This window comes from Tinamus guttatus, unplaced genomic scaffold (assembly GCF_059628265.1).
Source record: "Tinamus guttatus ecotype Peru unplaced genomic scaffold, ASM5962826v1 Tinamus_guttatus_pri_ptg000470l, whole genome shotgun sequence".
NCBI lineage: Eukaryota > Metazoa > Chordata > Aves > Tinamiformes > Tinamidae > Tinamus > Tinamus guttatus.
In genome coordinates this window covers 1,721,842-1,739,851 of record NW_028289004.1, presented here as the reverse complement: position 1 = coordinate 1,739,851, position 18,010 = coordinate 1,721,842, and the positions used below count along the sequence as shown (strand labels likewise).

At 42.3% G+C, this 18,010-nt stretch overlaps 1 protein-coding gene across 1 annotated transcript in view; it reads left to right on the top strand.

Moving 5' to 3' along the window:
• The first annotated feature begins 11,469 nt into the window (after positions 1–11,469).
• Positions 11,470–18,010, top strand: part of MAP7D2 (MAP7 domain containing 2) — a 67,025-nt gene continuing 60,484 nt past the window's right edge. The window contains exon 1 of the mRNA XM_088532745.1: positions 11,470–11,514. Coding sequence (XP_088388871.1) covers positions 11,472–11,514 — 43 coding nt within the window. The 5' untranslated portion in view covers positions 11,470–11,471. The remainder of the gene's footprint in view (positions 11,515–18,010) is intronic.

The window sequence follows — 18,010 nt, the reverse complement described above, 5'->3', positions numbered from 1 at the left end:
AGGTATGTTTGTTTGAGGTGTGAGGTTTTAGAATTACTATGTTACCATTTATGCAAAACATTAATCTTAAGTCTATAATCAGTTGGTTCTTCATGTTTTTATTCAGTTAGCATGCAGCCTTTCTCTTTGGGAAGAAAAGCTATGCATTTTCTTCTGAGGAAGCCAGCAAGTGTAATGCCATAACTTCACTGTTATGGAGTTGTGGTCTAACTTCATTGCTGTCATTGCAGCGGGCGGCCTAGTCAAGGCTTGATGAGGAAGATATCATTTTAAGCTCCCAATCTGTGTCTACTCAAAGGCTCTGTTTATTTGCCACTGCCTTGGTATCAGCACCTGCTAAAAATAAGTAAAGACACAGTTTTCCATCTCCTGAACAAAACAATCTAAAACACAAACTACCTTCCTATCAGTCTTCCCAGCATTACAGGACCTCTTCCATGGCTGAGTTGCAGCCTTTAGACCTATACAAACTAAAGCAGCAGTCACTGACGGTTTACAGCGCACCCAGCTGTTCACTGTGCAGCTGGATCGGGCACGTCTTTCCTCCTTGAGGATTCAGTGCCAGATCCAGCTCTACGGCAAACAGAAATACCAAACAGTGCTGGCCCCAGTACCAACCTCTAGTGTGCACCACGGGCGATGGGCTCCTTGCCTGGACTCCATGCAAGCCTTTGAACCTAGCAGTTCAGTTGTCAGTCCACCTCACTGTCCGCTTAGCTAGTCCACATTTCATCAATTTGTTTAGGAGGATGTTCTGTGAAACAGCATTGGGAGGTCAGACACACAGAAAAAGGAAGAATTCAGTTGTGTATAATATATGGATATAAACTATGTTCTCTTTTTAACTGAAGTCAGAAAGCCCACACCTCTAGACAAGAAAGGAGTAGATCAGTGTTCACCAGATATGATAAGGCAAGTCCTATTAGTAGTGGAACATGAAAATCCTATTGATGAAATTACTGACATTTACCTAATATAACAGAAATTATGTTTCTGCTAAAATTATGCTTAATAATTTTAGCTAAACTATGCTAAAAAGAATAACTCTCTTTAGCATAGAAACTCACCTCCTGCCTGCATTAAGATAAGTCCAGTCCTCAGATTTTACTGTGTAAGCTCTACCCAATTCACCCTCTTTTGAAGGCATTCTCGCCTGTACCACATAGCATTGCTAGAACTGAAGTTTGTGGCCTGCACAGAATATCAGAGAAGTAAGATCAGGATTCTTTCATAGCTGTTTTCCTCTACAAGTCTAGTGTATTGAGGATAGAACCATAATTTTGAAACTATCTGTTGAGATTTAGGCATCAGATAATGTTACCATTTGGTTTGCTCCATCATGTCAAACTATATAGAAGTATCTGGCAGACACTTTGCTCAGAAAGGATTGTCTTTCGTATGCAGCTTATTCCTGACTTATAAAGGCAATGGCAGTCTACAGATTTAGAGAAAAAAATATATCATTTTCAATGTATCCTGACAGAGCAAGAAAAATTCAATGCAGCTGAGGAAGAATATCTATTTGTATCACTCCATTGTGGGAAATTACTAGGCTGTGAGGTTATGGTATCAATACCATAGTTCACAGCAAAAGATGTCTATTTATACCAAAGCATTTCCCACAGAGCAAAGACGTTGGATAGTTGGTAACAGAAGGCCAGAGAAAGGCTAATTACTAATTTAGGTGGCAGAACAAGAGACTGAGTCGAGACAACTTGGCTGGAGGGCCAAGTCAGATAAGTTGGAAAGGTGAATGGATGCCACGTCAAGCGAGTGAGGGATATGGAATGGAATTTGAGTCCAATGTCTTTTCTTAGTTGAAGTCTTTTGCTATGGTTCTCTCTCTGAAAAGTGGGCTGATCAGAGGACTTGCCCCAACTACATAACTTATCCAAGGTGTTTCCCATTCACTGAACCTTCAAACAGGCTAGGTGACAATCCTCAGGCGTGACTCATGAAACTAAATAGGTTAATAAACAAATTATTTTAATAATAGGATTTAATGGTAAAATGTTGGAAAGCCCTAAGACCTGCTGAAAGATCACAGAAATGTTGGCTGGAAGGCCTTCCTTGAGGTTATCTAGTGCAAATCGAAGTGGGACTAGCTTAACATTAGATTGTGTCATTTCTGGCTTTGTCTGAGTCTTGAAAACCCTCAAGGACAGAGATGCTCACCTCCTCCACAGGCAAAATGTTTCGGTGTTTATTTTATTTTCTGATGTCCAATGTTAACCTCCCAAGCTGTAAATTGTGGCCTTTGTCCCTGTTAGATCAGCTGGCATTGCTAAGAGAGTTTGGCCCTGTCACTGTTGCGACATCCTTCAAATAGCTGTAGATGTTAGATCACTTTTGAGGCTCCTTTTCACCAGACTAAGTCAGTCCAGCTTCTTTGGCCACAAGGACCTAACACAATATAATTTTTTTCATCTTTTGCTGCCCAGCCTTGTTTCTATCACTTCTTCAGTCCCTCCATGTGTGCTAGCTCATTGAGATGCTTCCTGCTTAGTCAAGCAGGCCTTTTCCCAAGATTCCTCGTGTTCCTACAGGACAAGATGCAGGTCATGATCTAAAAGACACATACCTTAGACAAAATTCTTCCTCATGGTTGGACAAGATGACTTTCACTTCTGGGCCATGAAAGTGGTGTCTGTCAAGTGGTAGTGGCTAACTTAAGACATGAGAATCATTTTATTTAGTTTAGCTAACCTAAACTGCATAGGAGAAGGTCTTTCTATGGCTGGCTTTTGCTCCAAGAGTTCAAGACTAATAAATGAACAGAGAAAAAGGATTCCATTTATGGAGGCAATTTTGTAGTAGTAGGAAGACATTAAAAATATTTCTGAAATTACACCTCAGTTTAAAATGTATTTCAAAAAAGTCTCAATAACATGGATTTTTTTCTGGTCTTTAAAGATTTAGAGGAAAAAACATAATGACAGGATGAAGATTGACAGTCATATAGGCAGATTTGGGATTGGTCTGTTACAAGGAGCATTCTTGGAAGAGGATTATACACCCAACAGTTTGAGTTCTGGTTTGGAATCAAGAGTAATTTGATTGATAAACGCTAAAATTAAAAATTAAAGAACGGAGATGGGAAAGTCTCATTTAATCTCCATGATGATAATGCACTAAGATAGAAATATCCAGAGGATATTTCCAGAGGAGTGCAAGTGCCAATACTGATAAGAGTAGTTGCTGGGTCATACAGAGTGAGGGTGAAAACCCACAGTGGCCATTACAAAGCTCTTTCTTACATTTATACAACAACACAGAGGATCCACAACAGCTGAGTCAAACTATGAAATTAGCTAGTCCGGAGACTTGGGGAGGATTTGCAGTTGTTACCGAATATCAACATGGAAGTAAATGCATTAGTTAGGAAAGATTGGAGGTAAAAGTAACAATGGTGTAATAGCATTATACATTAATAGCTTTAGAAAAGAAGGGACATGGAGAGAGAGAAAAGAAAAGAATATACATATATTGTATGTATAACAGATTCTGTTTGAGTCTAAATCATTTCATAAAAATCCTGATGTTTCGCTAAGAGTCTGCAGTATGCTAGAAAGTCTGTGGTTGGAATTGGGTAGAGGGTCTCTGCAATGTCATTAGGAAAAGGAAAGAAGTGTCCCTAGTAACTGCATAATTATGGAGGAGTTTAGGTCTCCAAATTGGAAGACCTGGTTATTTCTAGATGTGCTAGATAGCAGATGTCTTACCAGGCATGTGCACGTGCTATTGGACGTTGCTATGAAAACTTTCTACTGCATAACCAACAACAAGAAGTCTTCACATGCAGAGTCTTTCTTTAAAAATATTTTTACTACAAGTAAGTAATTTATGTTATTTTTAACACAATTGGAATAAAAACAAGCTCTGAAATGGTAGAATTTTCATTGAAAAGAAATTCTAGTTTTAACCATCTCTAAGAACATTATCTTTTTCAGCTAACCAGGCTAGTTTTCATATCTTCAAGTGGAACTTGCAATCAGAGCAAATAGCATCTCTAGTAGTTTCTCAGATTACAAGATTACTAAAAATGTAATTAGTCATGATTTTCAAGAGGAGAAGAATAAATTGCAACAGAACTAAAATCCATAAAATACACTAAGCGACTGCAAAAATAACACATATATTTGGTAAAGGTTTTGCATTGTTTCCACAGAATCAGTAATATTTATTTTTAATAATTTACTAGCAATAACCAGATATTTTTACATTTTTCTTTTTTTTTCTATGTGCTCATAAACACTTACAAACTACAATCACTCTGTTTGCTTAGTTATAACTCTCATACAGTTCAAACCTAGAGGAAACATAAATTGCTGGATTCCCAGCAAAGTAGAAAACTGATCCTTAATTGTAGATGAGAGTGATCTTTAACCTACGTAATTAAGGTAAGTTAATATTTGATTAATGTCTGTTGTTTACTCAAGATTTGAAATGTACCACAATTATCTAAATATATTTTGTGAAACTTCTGTAAAGTAAAAAGTTATTTTACTTTCTTCGCGCATTTAGTTTCGTTTTGTTGATCCTTTATGCATTATGAATTTAAATATCTTAATTTTTCTGTTCAGAGCTGTATTATGTGATTTGCTGTAATCACAATGAAAACAGTGGAAAGCGGCTTAAGGGTTCATTTCAGAAGCCACATTCTTGATGAAAAAGTTTTGTCAATAAAAAATATGCCCCCCTTCTGCACTAAAATGTGCAGCATAATATTTTAGACACATTGATCCGAAGCTCAGCTACCATTTTTCAAGAACTGCTTGCTTCAGAAATATTGATCTTGTTTTAAACACTGGGAGAGCTTTTGTCTCTAAGTATTGATAGGCATGGCCCGATACAGCTTGCTCTGAAGCAACCGGGGAATCTCCATGACCAGAGTTGCGTTCTTTATATTTGAATGTGTCAAGACACAGACATAGATAAATGCCTAAATGATTAAATGGCTCCTAAGTTACAGAAGAATGAGAATCGACTAGGGAAGTAAATCAAATCCTCATTTCTAAAATGTTATTTCCCTTTCTTTTAAGAGAAGCAACTGGAATCAGAATCAGCACATTTTTACATATATTCTTAAGTCATTGATCTTTGCTTTAATGTATCTGGGTCTGTCATAGATTCCCAGTAGGTAAATTCAGCAGTAATGGAAACAGTCCAAAACCACATTGGCTTTTCTCCTCCAGTTAGTATGTCTATCCCAGAGTTATGACACTGATAGCACTTGGAGAGGCTGAGGCACCGGGCTTCATAGCCTTATGCAGAGGAGTATGCAAGGAGTATGCAACTGGTCTCACTGTGAGTGTGAGGTGGAGTCCTCTGCACATACCAGGCAACATAACACATCAATTTATGTTGTTCTCGTGATCTCCTGGCTTCTAGACCTACCTGGGCCATATGTTTCAGGGGTTTGCACCCCACTGTGGTCATGGCATTCCTTCAGAATGAGTTAATTTCTTGTACCTTAACAAAAAAAAAAAAATCAAACAAAAGCAAATTCTCCACTGATTTTCTGGTCCAGTTTGCCATTTTATGGACTATACTATTCGAACAAGTTTAGTTACTGCAAAACCATTTTATGCATTTGGAGTGGAAGTATTTTAGGATTTGATATTCCAATACCTTGAAAACTGCTATTTTCAAACCCATCCATGCTACTATCATATATGACTATTACATAATCTTCCTGATATGAATAGATGTCCACTTAGGGAAATAGTATTCTTTTTCCTGGCAAAGTACGCTGGTGCACTTTCACAAAAATATTACAAACAAATGCATATCCTTCAGGCAAATATCAATCACTTCAGCAGGTGGTGAAGAGGAACCTCGAAAACGTTTCTATGGCTGCAGGGCAGACATTCTTCCTTTCCTGAGCAAGGCTTATCTTTCCCTGCCTCTCCCAGCAAATGCTGAGACGGTGTCACATCCTGTTAGAGCATGAAAAGCTAACAGAGCTTTTGCCTTTTCTTTGGCTAACGCTGAAGTAAAGAATCTTTAGTTTAATGCCAGCATCAAAAGTAATCCAAAACGCATCAAATCTAGCTTGGTCGCAACCCCCCAAGACACCTGGCTGTGAATCTGCAAAGCAACTGCTAACATGGCCCTAAAGACTCAAGGCTTAGGATGTTTTGAATCAGGAGGAGAAGGTATCTGGTGCTAAACAGGGGACACCTCATTTACGGGAGAGCTGGAGAAATAATATAAACCCTTTTAATGAGACCCCAATGGAAAAAAAATGTTTGGTTTAAATCAGGTATGAAATAGGTTTGTGCTGCATTCCAGCACTGCTTATTGCACTAGTATGCTCAGAAAAGCAGGGTGTAGGCAGGTCTGTGTTGGTACATGACTGAGAATGCCTGTGCCTTCAGTAAATAATGAAGGACACGGTGATGAGAGAACTCATCTCCTTCTCTGTGTTTTCTTTCACTTATTTTTGTGAAGATGAGTCAAATAGTGTCAATGTACTCCAAGTACGATAGCTCTAACAGGAGCTGCTGAACCTCCAAAGATAAAGATGAAAAGGGAGAACACACTCAAGATTCAAGGTTTCTGGGAGTATAAAATTGTATAGAGGATAAAACACAGGGTAGAAGATCTGTGACTTAACACAAGTTTAATTTTTTGGAATATATATTTTAAAGTGTAGGAGGACTGATACACTTTGGGCATGCTGAATGACAAAAAAAACCAATTAATTATGATTCATCCTAAAAATGTTTTTAACACTAGGCTGATATTATTCATTGAATGACACTTCTTAGCTTTGTACATACATAAGAAAAAAAAAAATCAACATTGGACAGATGTAGTGCAAGTTTTCTGACTGAGCTCACATTTGCCACGTTCTTCAACCAAGTGAACCTTAAAGCAGTAGTTTAATTCCTACAGATGTTCTGGCCTTGGCTTCTTTCTTAGACAGTGAAAGACTAACAGAAATGGAAGTCAATGCAAATTCAGTTTTTTTTTTTTTTATATATTTGTGACTGAAGGATAGAAGTTCTTCTGAAATACCACTAGGACTTTCGGTTTTGAAACTGTGTTTTTGAGACAAACCACCATATTCCTCTAGATACCTAGATTCAGGACTGATATATCCAGAACATTTTGTATGAAAGTTTCAAGAAACCTGGAAAGAGAGATTTTGTCTCAGAATGTCATATTGCATCTTAGTCTATTGACTCAGCGGCCAAGAATTTTTTGGAAGTCTGATCCTTCATGAGGAAGATTTCTTAGTGGTCATTAAGTCCATGAGCATTTCTGCCACTTGTGAACCTAATTTCTCTATAACTTCCGTATGTACAATAATGCTTTATAATCTGATAGAGGAATGTTAGGAGAAACCGTAATTTTATACACACCACTTTTTTCCCCATCTTTCTCCTTTATGTGTTACAATACTTAACTGCCAAGTTGGGTTCCATTTTTCTCGGAGGATCCTAGATCACCAGTGCTGGGGAGTACTAGTCTTCAGATGCTTTTGTACGGTCTCTAAAATATTGTGGTGCAAGGACTCAATTAGAAGTTTTAAGAAATATAGTAAAGGTGGCACTGGAAATCTAAGAACTTTAGAAAAGAAAGGCTGATTTTGCAGTTAAAGCACTAAATGGTACCTTGGAGAACTTGGATTTTGCATTTGTGACCTGTAATTTTTGAGCACTGCTGAAGAATTAATCACTTTAACCAACTGTCCGCAGATATACACTGTGCATTCCTTACTTCTTTGGTTCTACACTTGTCGGTTATTGATTCAAAAGGGGAAATAGGTCAAGAAAAAGATTTGCTTTAAAATACAGCAGTCTGGAACAAGTATTGCCAGGGTTTCATTCACGCAGAGATAAAATAAGCACCAAGAAAGCAGATCACCACCACCAATCTGTGAAGAGAACCCTCTCGCTCGGTGTGACACGAACTTCATCGCACTAGGGAGCATTCCTGCACTGCTGCATAATTCATGCTCGAGACTTGACGGTAAGTGGCTGGCTGTGCTCCAAGACACACAGCCTCTCCCTATCCATCTCCCTGTCTTCGTAGCCAACGCTTAGGTAATTGGCACTTCTGGTCTTGGGAGTGAGGAGCAACTCCCTAGGCCTGTCCCTCAGCTCCCCGAGGCTTCAGTACTGTCACATTATGCATTTCTTCTCTTACCACCCAGAGGCAGAGCCTCACGTTCGTTCTGGTGACGTGACTCCTCTAGAATGATTTTCTTTAGCATAATATGAAGGGACAGCAGTTCCAACTGGAAGGCAGAGTTAGTGAGGGATATGGTGCTCCACTGAGGTGACATCTCCCACTCTGAGCATGCTGTAGTCCCAGCACGGATGGGGAAGCACCCTCAGCTGCTACAGTCACGCTTCTGTGAAGTACGGGCAAAATTAAACAGTTCATTACTTCATTTAAAAAATGTTCAAAATTAAAAGGTACCCCAGAGTTCCTCTGTCATAGAGAAGGAAACCAAATATATATCTGAAATTAGCTACTGACTCCCGGGTGCACATGCATACCAAGGCTTTAAAGAGTATTAGTAAGGCAGTAATTTTGGTACTTTTAGAACCGCAAAATATCCAAAGCAAAATCTGATCAATAACCAGTTTCAGTCTTGTTTCTTAGGTGCTGGTAGATGTATATCTGCATTAAGCCCAGTTTTCCCTCCTTTAAAGCAATCCATTGACCATTAGAATGTGAAATTATCTGTATGTGTTTATTAATAATTCCAGGTCATTATTTTCTGGTCTTACTTCCCCATGTGTTACTGCTTCAGCATAAGAGGGTGTTATAAAGTTAAATTCATTAATGCCAGGAAAGCCATCATGGAAATTAATTAACCTGCCTTTGAGACAGGTTTTGAAGAACATACAGTAAATATGACATGAAAGACAACACTTTGCGTGATGAAAATTAAGAGAAACATTGAAGAACTATACACTAGTTAAACATTTACCCTTTACATTGAATGAGGCAGGCATCTTGTGGAAAAAAAATAATGTGCAAAGGTATTTTAGAGTCTGTATCATAACACATATTACACACATTACTGTAGGGACTTTTTTGTCTTTGGAGTTTTAATGTTTTCAATATAGTTTTGTCAAGTTGTCTCTGTTTTTTTTTTTCATTGCATGAAGCCACACGCCCAACCTGAATATTAGTGAGGCTTTGTGCGAGCCATTGGGATAAATTACAGTTGTAGAAGACTACTTATTTTTCCATGTGATGTGTAATACTCGTAGGCTTAACTTAACTGCCAGAGAGTCGGCACTAGGAGGGTCACGTTCTGCAGGGTCATGTTCTCCTGTAGTCCTGTCTGTCCCTCACCCTGACCTGCACTCCTGCTTTCCCTGCAGATACCCTCACATGCCGTCCCCAGCCTCCTCTGGCTGTGTCTAGCTCATGCCCATCTCTCTCCATTTCCCTGAGTTTTCTATCTCTCATCCCCATTTCTTGCTTTCTTAATTCTCCCTCTTGCAAACTCCTCCTTTAGTTCCACTCGGTCAGTACCAAGCCTCTGTAATTTGCACTGAGACCAACTGTTTCTTCCTCTGTGCTCCTTGGATACCAGTAGGGTAAGATGAAGATTACAGGACAAGCTTCCTTCTGGTTTAATTGCCAAAGGAGCCCCTGGAAATCAGGAGACATCCATACCCTATGACAGTATGACATATAAGGTTTATTTTTGCTCCTTTTTTTTTTTTTTGATAACATGAGCAAACTGTACAATTTCATTTTTAGACAGGTAGAAACATTGTAACATTTTGAAGTGTTTCATCCAGTGAAATAATTTAAATTTGGTGGAGTTACAAAGAACCAAAACAAAGTCTATGAACAAAAAGACGACATAAGCAATAAGTATTTTTATGTGCACCACAAAAACATGAATCTGTCCTGCTAAAACTTTTCTACTGAGGTGTGCAAACTCATACGTGAGAACACCATTTGCATGCATTGATGAAAGATAAATTGTCAACAAGCAAGTCCCAGCAGAATAATTTGCGCTTAGTAAGAAACAGCAATTTACTTGAAGACGTGTCAGAAATACCAAAGCATTTTTTTAATATAAAAAAGCTTAAAATAAAATGTTTTCCTCCTCCACCACCTTATGTTGATTATAGTCTGTGTTTTCAGCTAATAAGGATGCAATGAGAATGTGATTGCCAGACAAAAAGATCAGCATAAAAGGAACAAGAGGGAAAAGTAGGAGGATTAAATGTCTTAAAATTCAATTGCGGTAAATCTTTTTGATAAAAGAGGAGTAAAAAGAAAAATAAATTGAAGACTAGGCATTAGCCATTTGAGCTCTAATGCCAGTTCTACCCATGTCTGAAAGCCACATGCTTAGGGGTGGCGTACACAGTGTCACACTGAGGACTGCCCTGACATTGTCAAGAATTAGAAAAACAAAATGTGAGCGAAATAAATTAGTGAGTTGGGCATTTAAAGGTGCAGCCTTTTGACCGCTACCACATGTTTATTTAAGAAGAAGAAGAAGAAGAAAAGAGGGCTTTTTTGTTTTCTTTTCCCCAATTGTCTTTCAATCCTATTCTAAACTGAACAGGGAACGGTGGAGCCATTGCCGTGCTGACCTGCTTTGAGGGGACCTGACTTTGGGGAGGAATAGCTGGGACACGCAAGAAGATGAAGGAAGATACGTTCCCAAGCTGTATGGAGTGTGATCAGGCTGCTCGTGCGCCTACAGCTGCGTAGGAAGGGATCCATGGGACGAAAATGCTTTGGTTTTGACCTAAGCAACATCCAACCAGCAACACCTAACCCGGAGTATGGAAAAAGATGGGAAAACCAGACCGCTGGATCCTTTCTGATAGCCCATGGGGTGACATGTAGCTTTTCCCGGACAAACCAACCCAGTGTGTCAAACTATGGCGACTCGGTGTCCTCGCCGGGCACAGGCGGCCACGCGCGGCCGCCACACGACGACGGGCAAGGCGAGACCCGCGGCAGGGCCACGGCGGCCGCGCGCGGGGCTCCGCGGGTGGGTGAGGGCTGATGCGGCCGCTGCCGGCGAGCCCACATTTTGGCGGGGGCGCGAGGCCGGTAGCGCCCCGTGATGGCCGCGCCGCTCCCCATCAGGCGGGAAGACGGGGCCAAGCCCGGCGCGGCGGGAAAGGGGCGCGGGGACGTTTCCGTGGCGCCGCCGCCGCCGTTCGCCCCGTTTTCGGCGGTTTCGCAGAGCTGATAACTTGAAACCAAAGTGTCGCCGGCCCCGAGCCCCCGCTCCGCGGCGGGGCGGGGCGGCGGCAGCACCTGGCGGGCGGGGGAGCCGCCGCCGTGTGGCAGCGGGCGGGCGGCCGTGCCCGGCGCCTCCTCCCCGCCCGCAGCGCCGTGCCGTGCCGTGTCAGGTGCCGCGGGGCGGGCAGTGCGCGTGTGCGGCGGCCGCCGCGGAGCGCAGCGCAGCGCAACGCAGCCCCAACGGCGCGCGGAGCGGCGGCGCTCGGCACCGGCCGGCGAAGATGGCGGAGCCGGGGGCTGCGCGCAGCTGCCCGCGGCCGGCAGGTAGGTAGGCGCGGGCGGGCGGGAGGCGGCGGTTCGGCGGCGCCGCCGGCCCTGCGCCGCGCTCGGGGCGCCCCGCGCTGCCTTCGCGCCGCGGCCGCCGCAGGCACAAAGGGGCGCGGGGCGCTCCCGCCCGCGCGGCAGGTGGCGGCGGCGGCTCCGGCCGCCATCTCGGGCCGGGGGCTGCGGGAGCCCCCCGGGGGCGGCGGGCGCGGGGCACGCTAAACGCCGTGGTAAATACATACAAATCGTAATGGTAAACACGGGCAGGCTCCCTGCGCCCTGCAGCAGCGCGGCGGGGCATGTGCAGCAGTTTAATTTCCCAACCGCTGGCAGCGCTGCCGGGGCGGGAGGCGCCTGGTGCTCCTGCCCTCGAGTGGCGGCTGCGGTGCCGCGGCCTCGCTCTCCGCGGTGCCCGGGCCTGTCTGCGCCGCTTGGGCAACCGGGCGCAAACTGGTTGAGCGGGTAGGGAGCCGCGTGCGCCTCGGCGGGAGCCTCTGCGTGGGCTCGGCGCCGCCTTGGCCTCCCGCCTTGGTTGTGCCTCCGCGACGGGCACAACCTGAAATCTCCAAAGCGAGCGCGGGCGCCTAGCGCGCTGGGACCAGTGCGCGGAGCCCCTGTGCCTGAGGGCTGTGCATCCAGCCGGGGTTTGCGTGTGGAAAGTGGCGTGGGACAAGGCCGCGGAAGCAGAAGGTGGTGACCGTGGGCCGTGACTCTCCGCTCACGTGTATGTGTGCGCCAGGGTGGCTGCGTACACAGGAGTGCGGCTGCTGCTTCCTCCCGTGGCCTCTCCCCGTTCCAGCGTGCAGCGTGAGTGGTGATTAAGGAATTAGGCAGCTGTTCATTAAAACTTCACCCTAATCACCTGATACGGGGCTCTTGCTTTGTGGATGGCGAGCCGTACGCATCCTTGGGCGGAAGAAAGAATTGACTTCCTTTTCTGTCCTAAGCTACATTAGTTTACAAAAGTAGGTTTACAAGTTGCTTTGGGAGATTAGGAAGTGAATTCGTCTTCCCATTCCATAAATTTAGGATAATAACAAGTCTTTAACTTCTGAGGTCAGGAGGCGAGGACAGAGCCCGGAGCGTTTCCCTGTCCCTCGCGCTCCTCCTGTGCTCAGCAACCACAGCTCCTCCTGCAATCGGTTGCAGCTGAGTAGTCAATGCTGCTGGGTCTTCTTGGGTCCAGTTTTTCATGTCACATTGTGGAAAACAGGGAGGAAAACAGTTATTGCACAGATTAGTTTATTTGTGATTTTTTTCCATACTCTAAAGCATAAAAGGTCTGCACACTATTTGCTTGCCTTGTTCACAGCCTTTTTTTTATTTTCTTGTGTTCTCCCACTGTTTCCTTCTAACTGCTGGGACAAATGTTCCCTGTGTAGACCCGAGCATCATCTGTTCTTTTTTGCCATATATGAGTTTGGGAATCCATGGAAAAGGCAGCATGTGGAGTTGCAGTTAAAGGTGGCTTCAAGTGGGACAAGTGTTGCAGAGTGTGGACAGATGGAATCACTTCTAGTCAAGCCTCAGCGTTTGAGCACTAATGCCTAAGCGTAGAGTCCTCTTAGCCAAACCTGTTATTTGAATCAACTATGAGAAGATAACATGTGGCACACCGGGAGAAGACTGCGTGTGTGTGGTACATCTTAAGACAGTGACGTGGATGGGATTTGAATGTGTTGTAGCAAAGCATGGGAGTTTAGTGTGGGGTCCAGTTTAGCATTTTTGTAACCAACACAAGAGTTGCTAATGCCATTTGCTAGCAGGGAGCATGGAACTTGTGCTTTCCCTTGTGCTTTTCCACGTTTGTGTGTGTTTCTGGGAACCTTGTCTTGTTTACGGAGACAGAAAGAATCATTCCTCCATGTCCCCAAGTAAAAAGCTTTTTCCCCAAAAGGATGTTGCCCAAGTGTCAAGTTAAATACCTGCAGCCTGCCTCCCCTTTTGCAAGCTTTCTGTTTCTCTGGCAGCATCTTTGATTTGTAGGGATCTCCAATGCTGAGGATGCTGCTAGGATGTCAGGCAGCGTCAGGCATCAGATTTAGTATGTCCTTGGCTTTAGACGTGCTGCCAAGATCAAGTCGAAACAAGCAAGCCCATGGAAAGGGAAGGTATTTGCACCTCTTGACTATTAAAGGAAAGACTGTTGTTCAGTGGTTTGTTATCCTCCAGGATGGAGTTCTGTGGCACAAGAAAATGATTTTTGGCAAATAAAAAATACTCGAGGTTTGCAAATGTTAAAGTCATGCGGCAAACAGTAGAGATGCTACAGCCTGAGAAAATATTGCTTGTGTCTTTTGTAAGGGAGAGTGTCAGATGACTGAAATGTAGGTGTTATTGCTGCCACCATCTGTAGTAATAGTAATGACTAAAGAGCATTTGAAGGACAAGCTCGTTGGTACTGAATCTCTCATCTTCCCTGTTGTTGCCCAGTGAAGTTTGCTTAATCGAGAGACTGAAATACTGAACGCTTGGGTTTTCAGGACTAAAGGTATATGCCTTTTGTTTTTGCAGAAAACTTTGATCTAAGAGGATTTAGAAAACAATTGCATGTCGTGCCGACTTAGTCTCTGTATCACAAAAAAGAGTATGTGTGAAAGGAATTCGTGTATATGTTTCTTTCAATACCGTGTTCTTTCTTTCCTTTTGCAAAGCAGTGCTTTTCGAGCTGATTTCTGTAAATTAGCTATAAGGAAGTATATTCAATACTCTAGTTTTACATTATGCTCCCACATGTGTGTATGTTTAAGGTTGTTTACCCAAAGTGTTAATTTATGTGTTACTTTCCACATGAGGTTACCATTTTGTAAGTATTGCTTTTGGTTCAGAGTAGTTTAATACATCGTGTAATGTCAAAAAAAAAAATCCAGTTAAGCTTCATTTAAATGCAGTGCATAAAAATATCTTGCCTTTGAATTATAGAATTGGGACAATAAAAAAAAAAGACACATCAACTTGAAATGCACATGTTGTGAAAGTGAGGCACCTGAACGCTTCTTTGTGTTTATGAGGCTGTTCTGCGCGGTGCCACACACCTCCCTTTGCTCTGGTGCCTGGCATGTACAAATACATCAGGGATGCATTTTATATCGGGTGGTTATTTCTTGCTGTGCTAATTGAAGGAGTGTATACATATTTCATGAAACTATATATCCTGCATGGCAATATCATACACTGATTTATATAGTAAGGCTTTTTTTCTTCCATAGATTAATAAAATACTTAATAATGAAACAATTGTAGCTTGCTTAGCTATCAGGATGTATGGGGAGTAAAACCATCATGGGAAATCCTTTTAATATACTGTTCATGTCAGTCAATCATAGTAAAGCATTTTAAGGGCGCAGAAAAGGAAGAACAAGTGTTTCGGTTATGGATTGCTTTTGCTGTGTTCAAGTAGTGAGATGTGGAGTTTTGGTGTTTCTGTTTCCTTCGTGTGTGCCTCTCCGGTGCCGGAATAGCTCACTGTCACTGTTGCTTAGTAGCTTTTTGGGCTTTCTCTGTTCCAATTATTTCGACACTCCTCACAAAATCCAGTTTTTGCAGCAACTCTGACAGGCAGTGCCAGTTTCTGCCCTTCATCTACGTTTGCCTCAAACTGTCAAATAGATCTTAGAAGCAGCTATTTTCCGTTGATGTTCTACATCCAGTTATATGGTGAAGTAAAATTAGAATGTATGGCTTATATAGAATTTTTATAAATAAGTGCATTTTATAAATTATGGGGCAAGGGAAATACAATTGATCAGGAAACTGATGCAAAGCTTGGAAACGTTACCTGCATTGAGTTTTCTCAGGTGGCTTTAAGTGGCTGTCAGTCTTTCTCAGCCTGCGCATTTTGGGTTTCCTGAGGTTTGTGCATCTCCCAGGTCCTGTCTGACATCATTACCTAACCCGTGATACGTGTGGCAGATTATACCCGCTTTGGGGTGCTTGCTGCTCCGAGTCGCCGTACAGGGCTTTGCGAAATACAGCTGTGCTTTGTGCTCAACACCCAAACTTACCTTCCCTGTGAAGGAAAAGTTAACTGGCCCGGGGAAAAACCTTAATGGGAGAAAAAGTAGTGCTGTAGCTCAGTAAAAGTTATTGCAGTAGTGAAAAGACTGATTTCCTTCAGTACTAAATTTATATATATATATATATATATTTAACCAACATTAGCCTAATATCTGAGGCATTGGTTTCTTTTACATGCCTGTTTTATTTTGTCAGTAGGAAGCTGACCATTGGCAAGTTATTAAGGTGCCATTTTCAAATGCCCCTTCTGTTGAGGTTGATAAAGTTCTTCTGTGATCTTTGGATTAACTTTAGTTAACTTTAGTCTTTCCCTTTTAAATGGGTTTCAGTGTGAAAGCCCAAAGCAGGAGTGACTGGAAGAAGTATTTCCTTGTGTTGTCTTTAGCTTCTGGTGTCACTGTTTACTTAGACATCGTTTTCCTTTCAGCTTGTTTGCTTCTAAATATGCCAAAATACTTTGGTTGCCTGTTATTTTCTATGTATAAATAAAGATGCCAGTAGCTAACTTCCCTTTTTGAGGCTTCACTGTTTTTGAGGCTTCACTGAATTCCTTCACCATATGGCAAGAGCAGCTTACTATGTTCCAGTATGGTGTATAGACTTCTGTAGGCTGGGACAATTTGAAAAACATACTATGGAGGTGAATGTTTCCTCTGCATAATATATTATTTTACTTTTCTGTTTAATTATTATTATTTTCCCTCCCTTATGAAAGTAAATGGATTTATGGAGCAATCCCAGGTATTCAGATTCTGTATTTTCTGGTGTGCCAAAAATCTGGAAACTCTCCTTTCTCTGTGCTTTAAGTCATTTCTCTTAAATGGGCTTCCCTCCTCCTCCCCCAGCATTGATACTAATGCATAGAAGGAGGCATTAAAATCTTATCACTTCTACCTGAGGTTTTGACAGGATGGAAAAAGATGTGTTGAATAAAGGTCCATGATACCACATAGGAGTTTGTGCATGCCGCTGTAAAAGCACGCTTAGAAATCTTCAAGAAAATAACAGTAACATGAGCGTATCTGATTGTTTTACCTGTTTTAATGCCACTTGCTAGAGGCCACACTGTGGTTTTGTTTCAGTTAGCTAAGATCTGGAAGTGTCTTTCTTGGTTAAGCCCCTATGAATTTTCAAATTACTTGTGTTAGGTCAGGCAGAAATTAGCAGAGCTCTCCTTTACTGCAGGAAAAAAAACACATTCATTCCAATATTTCTAGTTTGCAGTTGATTTTGGTTGTAGGCATGGTGGAAGGATGAAGTTCTTAGTGTGACTTTGGTCAAAAAAAAAAAAAAAAGGTACAACCTTTTCCTAAAGGCTGTGTTGCAAGCCAGGGGATGTTAACGAAATAGAGTGCCAAAATTATCTGCCTCCACCCTGTACGCTGCTCCTCTCGTTTTGCTAAGCAGTAAATCAAGTGATAGTTTGAGGAAAACTCCAGTCCAAATAAACTATCCCTGATTGTTTACTTAGCAAAAACTTTTGTTTATTAATTGTACATGAAATAAAGCTCCAATCATACGAAAGAAAAATACCTTTTCATGTGGTGCAAAAAAAGGATCTTTTCTGAAGGTCCCAAAAGGGAAAATAAGATGTTATTACCGTGTTTACCCATACATCATTACTATGATTTTAAATACTTTAAGTAAAGGTTTTTGACTTCCCTTCCCTCAGGTGGGTGGTATCAACTAATGGTTTGACTTAGTTGAAGAGACAGGGACTCTCCTTGCTAAGGTGGGGGCAGAAGGCTTGGCCTGGGATAACCTTCATGGAGAGCAGCGCAGAGCGGAAACTGTTGCCAGTGGAGGTGGAGCTGCTTTTGGAAGCACTTTCGTCCCTCTGTGCAGAGCTGCTCACTTTGCTTTGCCAGGAGCTTTCCCAGCTCTTTGTGCCGAATGTGGGAGGCAGGTGCACGTGTATGGGCACGTTCGGTGTTGGGGAAGAAATCTGTGGCCAGAAATGTGGCATTGGGCTTCTCAAGATGTTGTTAAAAGATTGATCAATTGCTGTTTCTAAAAATAATGTCAGATAGGCTGGTTTTCCCTTTAACTGTCCTAAAAGGAATTGGGAGCAGGGATTGAGTTTTATGCTTAGTTTCTTGACTTTTAGTACTGTGTTTCAGCCGTAGGGCTTCTTTTCCTTCACTCTAAGTGATCTGTTAATAGTCATGAGCATTTCCATCACTCTTCTTGGATTTAGTAGAGCTAAGTGCTGTGGTTTGGAGTAACTTGCAATTTTCAGGAGTCATAGGAAGTGGTTTAGTGGTACAATGGAATAAATAGGTGACCTTCCTTTGGTTGAAATTGATTGTTCACCAGACTCAGAAAGGGGACACTTCATTACAGGGTCTCATTCCAGGATGTGTTTCCTGGCTCTTTGAGGACAGATGTGGCCCTGAAAGGCCAGCTTTGAACCATGTTTAGGAGATTGATTGTTCAGGAAAAGTATTCTGGAGAAAGGATTTTTTTTTTTTTTCATTAT